Below are 14,992 nucleotides of genomic sequence, written 5' to 3'. Positions count from 1 at the left end.
ATAGGGTCTAACATACAAGTTGATGTTTTAGAGAACATAATGGTTGAAGTTATCTCTGCTTGGCTGACAGCAGTACACCTGTGTGGTATCACTGGTGGATTTATAAGGGACAGTAGTTTTACAGCCTGGGCTTGCTCAGTACTAACTGTAGGAGTCATTTTGTTTAATTTATCTCTAATGGTGGTGATTTTGTTTAAAAAAAAGGCTTCCTGCTTGTTTCCATGTTGTTCCTCTGTATGGCATAAAACACATCTACTTATTTACTTATCTACTGTTCTGAAGTATAATTTTAACTTTCTATTTCCTTGGAATCATGCATGTACCTTTAAATTACATACTGTACCTTTAAATTACATATTGTACCTTTAAATTACATAGATGACACTTTAAATGGTCATATTACACTATTTTCTGATCTATGTTCAGTGTGGGGAAGTAACTGAATACATGTACCGAGAATACATATTCAGAATACTAATTCCGGTACAGTTACTCAAACACAATTTAGACTTTAAACTGCACAGACTTAGTGAGAAAAATAGAAAACATCACTCTTAGATCTTGTGCATGTGTAGCTTTAGGCCTACATAAACGGAGACACAAATATAAAGCTCATTTAAATTACTACGTGGAGTCTTTACAATATAATTTATGTGCAACTCTGCATTAAAGTATTCACACTTGCTCTGATTCTGTAATTAAATACATTTTATAATGTTGTTTCCTCGTCACAAACATACCTGGAGTTGTGTTTTGTTTCATTCACACGTTTAACACACAAACAAACTCGCATATTTACGCTGAGTTCTTCTCTCAAACTGAAAACACTCTGGTCCACCTTGTGATGAAAGGTTAACTACAAAAGTAAGCAGCCTGTAATGTTTTCTAATTCGAGTTATTTTCCATTAAATGTTTTTTTTTCTGCCTTTTTATGCATGGCGTGTGTTTGACGTCATCAGAGTCAGACACGCCTCGCGCCGACAGCAGCGGCTACTACAGCGCTTTAGTCTCTCAGTCTTCGGAGGAAAAACTCACCCAAATACCGGCTTTCGCCACGGCACGGGACCGGACCGGACACTGCGGGGTTCAAACATGGTCTGCGGGGGCTTCACCTGCTCGAAAAATGCGCTCTGCTCTCTCAACGTGGTCTATATGGTAAGCGAAAGCGTGCATCAAGTGGAGCTAGCGACATTAGCATAGTTAGCATTGGCAAAGGCTTCATTCTTTCACGATTTGAACACGATTTTACGTTTACCTCACACGCAGCAGAGCAGACTGATCCCTGGTATGTATGTATGAGGAAATCTGTGTTCATATATTATAATTTAGAGACGTAACAGAGCTAGCTACGTTGATTTTTGTGGCTTTGCTTGAAAGTAGCATGCTAATGATTGTGCTAGCTCTCAGCTGTGACGACCCTATTGTGCAATGTTGATGTGTTTTAACACCGTAGAGATACTACTGCTAACTGTAGAGTGGTGTAGTTGTCAGTACTTATAGATTTGCTGTGATGATACTAAATCTAGTGCGGCTAATCTTATGTTAGCTGTGGTAGTCATGTGAAGTGTCAACACGTAGTCTGCTGACCAAACAAAAATACATAGACACCAAACCTTCTAGAAATGGTAAAAAGAAAATGGAAAATTATGATTCAAGCAATAATTTTGTGTGCGACATGTGGGCCTGTGTAATTGTTGTTGTTATTATAGTGATCGTCAAGACGTTTTGATTTTGTTTTCCTGGAATATTGCTTCTTTAGTTGCAATATAGGATTATTAATCGATTATTTACTCATTAAGATTTGAATGTGGTGCGACACAAAGAACAGTTTAGAGATTAAAGGGTTTTGTGGACCTAGATGGCTTTTTCTGGATAATACCATTCATTTTACAACATTTATTTTACAACTTAACCCAAGTATCCGAGTTGAACTACTCGCTCGCTCAGCTCTTACTAGTCTCATCCTTTATTTACAATCTCTTAACTTTACAATAATTACATAGAAGTGGGTCATGGCAATATTTACCAAAAAAAAAAAAAAAATGTGTGGTTTATCTGAGAAATCTGGTCAAATGTGTTTATAAATGTTTTGGGTGAGGTTGAAGTACCGCAACCACAACAATGCAAAAATATTTCATACCTTGTATGGACGATTACACATGACCGGACGTGTCTGTTCATTTTGTTTTTAATCAACTCTTCTTGCTGTCATTTTAATTGTTTTAATGCTAGACCATGGTCTGCATTGAATTTAACACAGGACAACAATTGTGATAAGGATACTTTGCAGCTGCTGTCAACATTCTAAGCTCTACTCTGTCTGAAGCTCTGTCACGTAAGTTAGACTTTAAGCTGAGCTTTATTTTAAAACAATCTGACCAGAAAGAGCTGACTTAGTGGGAACTATAAAAGGTGAACTGATTTGTGCTGTTAAACAAGTCTCAGACACAAATTACAAATCACAAGCTATAGCTACCATTAGCCAACAGTTTTTCATTTAGTCACTCTCACCTTTTTGTTGAAAATCAAATATCTAAACAGAAACATGAACACTCGTATTGATCACAGGCTCCAGAAAAAGTGTTGCTTAATTTCATTTTGCGTTTTTTCTTGAGCTTTCAGACTATTTTAAAAACTTTTTTGTCTCCGTTTGCTAATGCCTGTGTTGCGTCATCATTGTAACTGATGAACATTGTGCCAGTAGAGATAGATGTAGAACACCCCCTATGACACTAATCAGTGATACCTGAGTAAATCAGTGTGTTGTTTAAACTGACCATAGAGGGTGTGTAGAGCAGCTGAACAATACTAGAGGAACAGTTTCGGTGCTTATAATACTATATAAATTAGATTACTAGAGAACCAGCTTTTTCAGTTCAAATACCGATTTCGATGCTGTAGCTCCTAGCATCTGCCGATTCCTGATATCAACCAATATCAGTACGGAGACTGAAAACAGCATTTATTTCCTTAAAACAAAAATAAAATAAGACATAACTGATCCTAATGTGTTACGTTATTTATCCCTCAAGTAACAACAGAACAACTTAAATTAATAATGTGAAAATAAAAATTGTGTAAATAAAAATTCAGAGACTTTCTGGGCCAGTTTAAGTCTATAGACTTATTACATTGATTTATATGTCCAACCAAGATTTGGAAGCCGATATCCAATTCTGCAAATTTTGCAGTATTGGCGTCGATATAAGGATGGCCTCCTCTTGGTAGAACTGTATTGATGCATAATTACGTGTGTTTGTCCCTGGTCCAGCTCTGGCCCCAGTCTGACTCTGATGTAACAGACCTCTTCTCTGAGAGAGGCCTGTGTCATGCAAGACTTGAGTCACTGCGGAGCTAGAGGAGCAGAAAATCAGGCTTCAACACATGATTATGTATTCTGATAAGCCTTAAAGGTCCTATATTATGCAAAATTGACTCTCTTGAGCTTTAAGCCATGTTATAATTCTCTTACCTCCACAAAAACATACCTGGAGTTGTTTTGTTTCATTCACACATGTTTGAGTAGTCCTGGTTTATTAGTCTGACTATATCTTCAAAGCTCAAAATGCTCTGTTCCACCTCTGTTGTGATGTCATGAAGTGGTAGTTTTCAAGTTAACAGCTACTTTTAACCTTTTAGTTCAATAGAGATTGGCATTTCCAAGCCTGAAATTATCCAAATAATTCTAGTGGATTTGTATGGAGCCGAAATGGGCTTCCCCGGCAGGGTGGCTGGGAGCGCAGTCACACGGGAGGAGCTCAGAGTAGACCTGCTGTTCCTCCACGTCGAGAGGAGTCAGCTGTGGTGGCTCTGGCACCTGGTCAGGATGCCTCCCTAAGGGCATGTCCCACCGGGAGGAGGCCCCGGGGAAGCTCCAGGACTCGCTGGAAGGACTATGTCTCTCAGCTGGCCTGGTAACGCCTCAGAGTCCCGCTGGAGGACATGTCTGGGTTGAAGGAAGTCTTGGAGTCCCTGCTTAGACTGTTGCCCCCCACAACGTGGCCCTGGATAATTGGAAGAAAATGGATGGTTGTATGGAGTTTAAAAACACAGTGGAGCACTTCCGGTATTAACATATGACATCACAAAGTGGAACAGAGTGATTTTTTGTTTGAGAGAAGAACTCAGCCTAAATATGCAATGTTTGTGTGTTAAACATGTGTTAATGAAACAAAACACAACTGCAGGTCTGTGATGAGGAAACAACATTAGAACATATATCAGAAAACAGTAGCATGGGCTCTGTTTTGTTTAATTCCACTTTCAGTTGTCCAACATATTTGGTCAGTCTTTCTTCCAGAGCTCAAAACATTAGTCATCGCCTCATCTCCTGGCTGTAGTGACCCTGAAGTACTTTGTCTAGACATAGAAAAGTGCAGTATCATTGAAACCACTTACTGTTTCGAGACCACAACAACAAGAGGAAGTTGTAATATTCAATTCACAGATTGTATATAAATGGACATAGCTAAACTGCTGGCTTTCATATTCCAGATAAGAAGTGATCATGGGTGTGCTTCGGGCTCACTCTGGATTGGCTCTTTGGTTGCTATGATACTCATAGTCAGAATTCCAAATATGGAACTCTGCTCCAAATTGTCCCCTGTAACTTCTCGCTTCGATGAGCTTCATTTGACTGGAGCTGAATGCTGTGAATGACATCACTCTCAGTTAGTCTACTTCTTTATACAGTCTATGATTCAAGCATACTCCAGCTCATCATTTGGATTGTAACATTAAACCAAACTTAAAATGGCCAAGGGGCACAACTAGCATATGGCATAGATATCAGTGACAAGATCAGCTGATTAGCACCACTCACTCATATGCCACATTGGGCAACATAGGTGAGGTGTCTTGTTCAAAGATACAACAACAATATACACTTGTTTGAGCTGGATTTGAACCTACAACCTTTGAGGTAATGATGAGCGCTCTAACTAGACTTTCACCCCACTGTAAAATGATCTGCACTTTAAATGTAGTAGAATCCTCCTATTCAAACACACATTGAATTGGCTATTTCAACAGCTTTAATTTTTTTGTCTGTTTAAAGTAGTTTTTAGATCTTATAGTAATGGTTGGTTACCCCTCCATTCTCATCCGTCTCGCCCTCTTCCTCTCCTCCTTCTCTACCCCCTTCCTCCTCTCCTCATTTCATCTCCTCTATCCCACCTATTCTCATCCTTCTCGGCTCCCCCTCTCCTTCTCCCTCCTTACCTCTCTCCTCTCTCCTCTCTCCTCTCCTTGTAGCTGGTGGGTCTGCTGCTGATTGGAGTAGCGGCCTGGGGAAAAGGCTTCGGTCTGGTCTCCAGTATCCACATCATTGGAGGCGTGATCGCGGTGGGATTCTTCCTGCTCCTCATCGCCATCGTGGGGTTGATTGGTGCAATTCACCACCACCAAGTTATGCTCTTCTTTGTATCCTTTGGACCTGTCTCTGACAGATATATGAAATGTATATATGAGAGAACAAACATATTTGAAGACGCTGTACCTAATTTGTACCTAATTCTGTCTTAAAAACATGAAAAACAGAAAGTTTATTCTAAATGGTTTGCAGTTGTCTAGTTGTGTTTCACTTACTTTATGCATTCTGAGCATAATTATTATTACCAGTTTACCAGAGTTTTATCATGAGTTTTGTTGTCATGTTAATGCTAAACAGAAACTGTAAACAATAGGAAATGCTAACAACAACTAGCATGCTAATCAGTCTTGGACAATAAAACACTTTAAAATTAGATGCACACAGCAGAAGCTTATTTTGGCTTCAAGAGTTGTACTGGGGCAAGACAAATGTTACAGTGCCAAAAAGACATTGGTTTTGTGCTTGTATTTCTTTTGCCAGTGTTTGAATAAGCCTGTAGCTTCAGTCAGCAGTCTTCTCATTGGTTTATGACATCGGGGAATAACAAAAGAGTTCAAACTAATTATTTGATTAATCACAGTGAATCTAGTATTGAAGAAATTGTAATTTCTTTTTGTATCAAGTTTGTATCAAGCTTATACCATAGACTGTGCACATAATGGACATGGCTAACACGTTAGCCGCTGCATTCCAATAGCAAGTGGCCATGGGCGCTTTGCAGACTTGTAGGATACTTTAACAGACATTAGGTTTCTTTCACGGGAGTCCTGGCCCCAGAGGGAACTCTTTGGTACATGATTTTAGTGGTACCCAGAGGACACCTATACAAGGATGGACAGAACATGCAAACTCCACACACAGAAGGTCCTGCCCACAGTCAAACCTCAAAGCCCTTCTTGATGAGTGTTTACTGCTCAACTAGAATGGGCTAGAATATGTGAATGAGCTCCTTAACCACCTTCTCCAGTACATGGTGATTCTGTTCATTGTGTTTCTGTTTCAATTTGGAGTTTCTTGTTCCTGTTTGGCCATGAACCGCGGGCAGCAGGTAAGGGACGTTCCTCTGTAGTTACATTATATTACATTACAAGAGTGTGTTTGTGCTTGGAAGAAGTGTAAACCTGTATGCACTTATTTTAGTAGATGACCGTTTTACTAGTTACAAGCATTGATACATTAAAGGGCCCATATGTTATAATGTTGTTTCCTCATCACAGACAGACCTGGAGTTGTGTTTTTGTTTTGTGTTTTTTCATTCACATGTTTAACACACAAACCCTGCATATTTAGCTCTTCTCTCAAAGTGAAAACACTCTGTTCCACCTTGTGATGTCATTAAGTGGTGATACAGAAAGTGCTTCACTGTGTTTTTAAACTCCATACACCTTCACTTGAATCATTTGGATAGCTTCAGTCCTGGAATTGCCAGTCTCTGCTGAAGGTAGCTGTTGACTTGAAAACTTGAAATCTACCACTATATGACATCAGAAGGTGAAACAGAGCATGTTGAGCTTGGGAGATGTAGACAGACTAATAATAAAGTGTTACTCAAACATGTGTGAGTGAAACAAAACACAACTCCAGGTCTGTATTTGAGGAGGTGACATTATAACATGGTGGCTAAAAGCTCACAAGACTCACATCTGAGTAATATAGAACCTTTAATTACACAATATGACAGTACGTTTACCCCCAATAATCCCATACTGTCTTGTTTCTCTTTTGACCACAGGAGGCACTGCTGAGCTCAGCGTGGAACCTAATTGAGAGTAAAACACGCATGGACCTGGAGACGCAGCTCAACTGTTGCGGGCTCTTTAAGAACTCCAGCTCTTCCTTCGACATGGACTACACCAGCTGTCCTGCCGTGAGTCCATCAGATCATCACTTTGAAAAATATTTTAATGGAGGACCAAAAAATTAAAATGAGTTAACAAATAAATAGAGGAATGTATCAGGAATTAAACCATCAGTACCAACAACGCTGTCACTGCTGTCCAAGTCTGATCCCGATTAATCTGTTTGAAAAGCCAAACCACAATAAGAATCGCTGATCTTGTAGGAATGGGTCTGGTTAGTGCTTGGATGGGAGACCGCTGGGAAAACCGGGTGCCACAGGGGGCAGCAACTAGACGTTGTCCTTGTGTCATTAAGCAAGATACTTCTTCCAGTTTTCCTAGTAGTGTGGTGTTTGAGAGGCACAAATTGGCAGCCTCACTGTCATTGTTCTCCAGGGTGGCTGTGGCTACAATAGAAGTTTGCCTCCATCAAGTGTGGAGTGAATGAACAATGTTTTTAAAGTGATTTGAGTTTTGTGAAAGGGGCTATAAGCATTAACATGACCCTGTACTAGAATATCAGTTTAGTTTATTTGGCATTTGTAGTTTAAAACCACATAGGAACAAATTCAAAAACCTCAGAATTACCTTTAAAGGGCCCATATTACGCTATTTTCTGATCTATGTTATAATGTTATTTCCTCATCACAAACAGACCTGGAGTTGTGTTTTTCCACCTTGTGATGTCTTGTGGTAATACAGGAAGTTCTCCACTGTGTTTTGTTAGCTCTGGAATTGCCCATCTCTACTGAACAAAAGTTAAAAGGTGTTGCTGTTAACTTGTAAACTAGCACTTCATGACATCACAATGTGGAACAGAGTATTTTGTGCTCTGGAGATGTAGACAGACTAATAATAAAAGGATGCTCTGACATGTGTGAATGAAACAAAACACAACTCCAGGTGTGTTTTTGAGGGAGTAACAGCATTATAACATGCTCACAATAATTCATTTAGCGTAGTATAGGACCTTTTAAAGTCAGTTCAGGGTTTGGGTAATAAATGCACATAATGGGAAGATCTGATTACCTATTGGCCCAGAATGTCCCAGAATGTTTGTACTTCATACAGTTTCACAGTGTGTAAGAGTAAATGTTGTATAACTGTCTCCTGCAGTTGTGTAAAACGGACAACAACTGTGTGACCTGTGGAGTGAAGATGTTGAACCACGCCACAGAAGCTCTGAAGATCCTGGGAGGAGTTGGACTGTTCTTCAGTTTCACAGAGGTCGGTGTCACCTGGACAACAATCTGATATCGATAATTAGTGTCCTCGCCGATACCAAAACCAGTCCGATACTACATAGTATAAAGAAGTAGACTAATGTTATTCAATTTTGTGTCTGTATATCAAGATGTGAACATTCAAATCGGACACCTTCTTTCCCAGGGTCGCGTTAGCGTTAGCAACAGGTTTGATTGACAGTGTTGCTAAGCGCTTGCTCCCTGCTAAACCAGCTGTGCGGGTGGGAAGGGGAGTTGCCTTCAAATTGGCTCTTTGGTTGCAATGATACTTGTGGTTGGAGTTCCAAATATAACTGTTAGCCTTGATGAGCTTCATTTGACTAGAGCCGAACACTGGGTGACGTCACACTCACTTAGTCCACTTATACAGTCTGTGGTACAGCCCTGTTCATGTCTGGTTTATCTTACACTCCTCCTTTTGTGTGTTTCATTGTCAGATCTTGGGAGTGTGGCTTGCTGTGCGCTACAGAAACCAGAAGGATCCTCGCGCCAACCCTAGTGCATTCCTATAGTCCCCATCCGACCCCCCTTCACCCCTATTCAACCCCCATACACTTTACACTGGTAACACACGAGCAGAGGTACACGCTTTAGCTCAACAATTCCACCTGAATGGGCAAAGAAACCTGCAAAAAACTGGACCAGAAACTAAGGGACGCCACCGCACTTTGTCCAAAAACTGCAAGAGGAGAAGTGCTTCTGCATGAAAGGATCCTGTTATACCAAGAATTCAGCTCACGGTATTAAAGCAGCCTTGATTTGAGTATCTCCGTCCTCGTTGCTTAAGAGGTTTTAGCATGTGTGGTACCAAATGGCTAAGAAAAGTGTCTATGGTTACAGCTAAAGGGCCTATATTATGCTAACTTTTTGAAGGTTTTAATCATGTTTTAATGTAGTTTCCTCACTAAGGTTGCATTTGTGTTCCATCACAACATAGTTTAATCACTGTAGGTTAAACAGCGCTGGAGACGGGTCAGAATTCTATGGTGGGATTTGCTGTTTAACTGTCAGATTACAGATGCGTTGACCTGGTTTATGGTTACTATCTCTATAATTACTGAGCCTATCCACATGAAACAAAAGGTTCAACGTCTTCAGAAAGTGGTGCCATTATTCAACCCTGAAGAGTTGAGTTGAAAGGACTTTAAGCCATAAAATACTAATATGATGACAAGTTTGTGAAGCCGATCTCAAAAAAATAACTAAGGTCCAACATTTGTGGATCAGAAGTTTGGAGACTTCTTTCCAAAACAGTGAATTCCCCCATAGTTATATAGACCCCGCCCTCCATCTGAAACCATGACATGAAAGCAACCCATACATGGAGTAGCGTTTTGTTTCAAGAATCCTCCATACTCTTGTGTACTATAGATGGGAAGTTGTAATCTATGAAGCGCCTCCATGTTTTTAAAGACTATTGACCTTCAGTGGACGTGTTCCAATCATGTCAGCGCTCAGTTATCCTTCAGTTTAGCAGTATTTTTAGTTTAGTTGTTTTTAGCTTCATGAAAACTACTAACCTTTTCAATACGCCAACAGATGCAGTCCTAGTGCCTCTGTTGGAACTGTGCATCAACAAATTTAAAGACGCACCGTGTAACTTTTCTGGTGAAGGGTCCACCACCTGGTTGTCTCCATGGAGATGTTATTGCTTTGCCTGGAATGTTCCACAGTACAATATTTAGCTCATCTGTCTCCGTATACACAATTGCCTAAGTGAGGTTGCAAAGTTACAGGTCAGATCTGTGGGGAGGCGACCCCGTTCACAGTAAGAAAGCATGTTTTTCAAGTTATTTTTGAGCTATAAAACCATGTGCAATTAATGCGTTTAATACTATACTGAGGAACATTCCAACTAACTCCTTTGAGACGAGACAGGAAAGTTACTGTGCTCCTTTTATGTGAACCAAGGCATTGAGGCATTTCTGAGATACAGTATTTAAAGTTGGCATAATTTTAAATGGAGCTAGTTAGCATAATATGGGGCTTTTAAACCTCGTCTCATTGGTGCCATGTTTTATTCAGTGTAGTTAAAGCTGTAGATCACATGACCAACGCGAATTCAGGGCTAAAATATTAGACAGAAAATGTAAAACAAAGGCAGTTTTCCATTGTTTTGTATTTAGTAACGCGCAAAAAAACGGTGTTAAGGAAGGAGTTAGACTATGACCTCCGCTGACCTGGTCCCCATTCTCAAATAAAAAGTGGATTCAAACGTATTTATGTTTTTAAATTATGGAAAGAAAAAACTAATTTTGCGATCATGTGCAAAATATACAATTCCAAAGAGAAACTCTAACCTGGATTTGAACTGGGTGTGTTCTGAGTCAAGCGGTTTCCTCATTCCTGGTTTAGACCTGATTTAGACCTGGTTTAGTATTTGTATAAGCTTGGTCTAGTTCTGATTCAATCCTGGTTTAGTTCTGGTTTAGTTCTGGTTTAGACTTGTTAAGTCCTCTTGGGTTAATTCTGGTTTAGTCTTGGATGAACTGATGGTTTTGTTCTGGTTTAGTCCTTGGTTGGTTCAGTCAGTTATGGTGTAGTCCGGATTTGGACCTGGTTTAGTCCTGAATTTATAGCAGGTCCAGTCTGGGGTTAGACCTAGTTCTGTCCTGGTTTAGTTCTGGATTTAGAGCTGGTTTGGTCCTGGTTTAGGCCTTAGTTGGTTCACTGAGTTATGGTCTTGTAGTCCTGGTCTAGTCTGTTTACCTGACTTAGACCTGGTTCAGTCCTGGATTTCTTATGATTTAGTCCTGGTCTAGTTCCTGGTCTAACCTCGGTCTAGTCCTGGTTCTTGGGGCCAAAAAGTCTCAAAATGACCACATAAAATGACCCACATATTTGAAGTCTTCATCATGGTGACTCTGTTAGCGGAGGTTTTTAAGATTAAATATTATAATTCCAATTGTTAAAGGCCCTGTACCTGATTTTATTCTTAGTTCTAGCTCAGGAAAACACCCCAAAATGAGACTGTATGATGTCATTTATGCATATTAATTGACATTTTATTGGATGAGAACCATAAACAAACAAGGTATGACCCCCTTTTGTCCATTTATGAGTGTTGGATGAGAACCATGTGGAACCAAGACATTTTGTTTCTCTCTCATGGTTCAACAAAACTTAAAGTGCATGTGACAGGTTAGACTGCTCATTGCACTAAAGCAAAACCAACATGATTACATTAAAATTATAAACTGGCATAAACAGGTAAGATTTTTAATAACTTACTTCCTGGTTGGACACATGGAGAAGTAATAACTGTTCCCCAGCAACCATAATGTAAACAAGGGTCAAAACTTGTGTAAATTACAAAGTAGATATAATTTGGTTGGTGTAAAATTATGATAAATATTTACCACAGGAACCATCTCACCAAACCAAATCAGAAACCTGTCGTCTGCACTTTAAAGGTTCTATATTACGCAAAAGTGACTCTTGAGCTTTAAGTCATGTTATAATGTTGTTACCTCCTCAAAAACAGACCTGGAGTTGTGTTTTGTTTTGTTCACACATGTTTGAGTAACATTTTATTATTAGTCTCTCTACATCGCTAAAGCTCAAAATGCTTTGTTCCACCTTGTGATGTCACGTAGTGGTAGTTTTCAATTTAACTGCTCCTTTTACCTTTAGTTCAGCAGAGATTGGCTGAATGATTCTAGTGAAGGTGTGTGGAGTTTAGAAACACAACAGAGCACTAAACACGTGTGAATGAAACAAAACACAACTCCAGGTCTGTTTGTGATGAAGAAACAACATTGTAACAGCTCAGGACACGGCGTAATATGGGCCCTCACGTCACGGTTCAACTTTGGGTCCAGGGCCTTTAAATTTAACTGAGCCATTCTTACAGTACACACATGGGAATGCCAAACGACTGCTGTCTTGTAAATATTGCTTCTTTTAACTTCTTTTTGCCATGTAGTTCCACTTTTAGAAATGTGATTCCTAATCCAACTATGGTTTTCAGTGTTGTGACTTATCTAAGACTTTGCGAGTAATACATTAGATAACACATAGCTAGCATACGATTGTGTAAATGGGACAACATTAAAATCAGACGTATTTTTATTATTTTGTTTGGTTTTTTGTTAAATTTTTGGAGGGCATCTGGCCAAAATGATCTGCCTGTTTCAGTAGTATTCACATGTTCAGTCTTTGCAATTTTAATTTTGTCCTTTATTATATTTTTGTTAAAGTTGTGAAATGGAGCTGCACAATATCAGAAAAATCTTAGATGAAATCATTATTATGAAAATCCCTATCACTAAATTTTGCAATATTTTAATTTTGGTGTAGTGATTTACTTATTAAATATGAATGAAATCGTGTAAAAATTCAAACTTTAACCAAACCGAGGGTCCAAATAGAGATGTTATTGCTTTGCCTAGAATGTTCCACAGTATGACATTAAACCGATCTTGCATTTATTCCATTACAAGTTTTTGTATCACTTGCTTGTGTCAGTGGACATGGAGATGTTTAATGCCACACTGTGGAACATTCCAGGCAAAGCAATTACATCTCCATAGTTACAAGCAGATGGCAGACTCTCAACCAGAAAAAATACAATGCAAGTCTAAACTAAAGCCACACTATGGAATACTTTTCTTTCTCCATGGAGATGTTGATGCTTTTGAAAGAATGTTCCACAGTATGGTATTAAAGTTATCTCATATTTATTCAGGTTTTTGCACTGTTAAGAAAAAAAACTTTGCAGTGGATGTGGATAAGTTTAATGCCATACTGTGGAGCAAAACGAAATCTCCATGGTGACAAGCACGGATCAGAAAAGTGACATAGTGTGACTTTAAATGTCTAAATCAGGTCTAAAACAGTCTGTTCTAGTTTTTCAGCCTGTGGTGCGGCTCTGTTGTGTAATAATGACCTGTTCTGTCAGTGTTAAATACTTTGTAAATGATGTTTGGATCTATTTAAGTTAAGCTGTAAAATGCACATGTTTTGTTTTAAATGTGTTTTGTTTTGAAATGATTTTAACTTAAACTAACCAGAGCTGTGTTTTAAAGTCTTACTGGACCTGGTCTTCTCTGCTGATTTTTTTCCAGACGTCTTTGAACGCCTCATTTGTACCTGTCAGCACCTGTCAACGCCTGTCGTTTGTGTGCACTTGTTTTTTTTCTTGATGTCATTTCAATTTTCAAGACTTAGTTTTGCAAATAAACTCTTGATTGGAACCAGGAAACATTTGTACGTTTTGTTTTTTTTTACTGGTGGAAGGTAAAGTACTGTACTACTTAGAAGAGTAGAATTTTTATGTATCTGTACTTTACTTAAGTACATTTCACAGTGTATACTTTTACTTCAGTACATTTGAGAGCAGTATCTGTACTTTCTACTCCACTACATTTTTAAACTGGACAAAAAAGTAAAAAGTACTTTTCATATGATCTGAGGCGTTATTTTTACCATGTTCATGGAAACATCCTGACTCAGGTTTTTCGAGTTCAAGCTTTGGCTTTGAGCAAAAATACACAAAATTCATAAGAAAAAGCTAAAATGGATTCGTATTGTGACTGTGACCAAAATATGAATCATTTTGAATCAATATCACTACATTTACACTTAACAAATGAACAGTACTTGAAATAGTGTGAAATAGTTTTATTTTTTACTCTAGATTTTTTAACAGGTACTTCAATACTTTTACTTGCGTACTTACTTTTACTTGAATAGCTTTGTGTGTGAGTGTCTTAATTTTTGTCTCTAATTAGACAAATGAATGCACAACAAATAGTGCAACAAAAATAAAGCTGTTTGTAATTACATGCCATGTTTTTACACTAATATAAAGCCACTCAGTGCAAAAGTGCTCATTCAGTATTCTCTAAATACAGGTTTTATGCAGAATAAGACCTCATGGAGAGACAGGGAGGGCATCTGACACACTGAAATATCTCAGAACATGTTTGTACAGGTCTAAACTACAAGGTTAGCAACTTATACAGAATAAGACCGGACATTTTGTGTTTCAATTCAATTACCGAGCCTTCACTGCTCCTTTAAACTTGGTAATGGCGTATATTTTCTATCCCTGGGTTTGGGACTGATAAGAAGTTACCATGGTGATTAACAATTCAAAGTTAAAATGCATATTTAAATGGTGAAAAGTTCTCAAAATGTCGCCTAAAAACAGGAAGCTGAAACTCATGAGAGGCCACATCTTATTCAGTGAACGACAGTATCTGTGTTCACCACCGGAGGGCAGCACAGAGCGACCTGGTCATGAGTCATGTTCAACCTCCTGTTACCTGTATCCTGTGAGTCAGATGCCCTCCCATCCTCCTGTATCCCTGTAGTGTTAGACTGAGATGGAGGCGGGTCAAACCTCAAGTGTTGTGTTGTGTCAGATGCCCTCCCAGACGTTGTGTTGTGTTTGGATAAATACAGCAGGAGAATGGATCCTGTCACAGATGGAAATGATGAGGAAAAACATTTGTAGATTTAAATGTTCATATTGGTTCATTGGTCTAATAATAATCGGTGGCGTTGGGCCGGTGCCAGTCGTGTGGGAGGACGCA

General features: G+C 39.0%; 1 protein-coding gene across 1 annotated transcript; it reads left to right on the top strand.

Moving 5' to 3' along the window:
- The first annotated feature begins 963 nt into the window (after positions 1-963).
- tspan31 (tetraspanin 31) lies at positions 964-13,653 on the top strand. Its single transcript, XM_033969619.2, has 6 exons — positions 964-1,155; positions 5,254-5,421; positions 6,339-6,419; positions 7,104-7,238; positions 8,326-8,436; positions 8,891-13,653. The coding sequence occupies exons 1-6, from the start codon at positions 1,093-1,095 to the stop codon at positions 8,963-8,965; spliced, it is 633 nt and encodes a 210-aa protein (XP_033825510.1). The 5' UTR covers positions 964-1,092; the 3' UTR covers positions 8,966-13,653.
- Positions 13,654-14,992: the final 1,339 nt, after the last annotated feature.

The sequence above is a fragment of the Periophthalmus magnuspinnatus genome, chromosome 7 (assembly GCF_009829125.3).
Source record: "Periophthalmus magnuspinnatus isolate fPerMag1 chromosome 7, fPerMag1.2.pri, whole genome shotgun sequence".
NCBI classification, from domain to species: Eukaryota; Metazoa; Chordata; class Actinopteri; order Gobiiformes; family Gobiidae; genus Periophthalmus; species Periophthalmus magnuspinnatus.
Note: the sequence above shows the minus strand (reverse complement) of the source record. Positions and strands in the feature narration are given on the sequence as shown.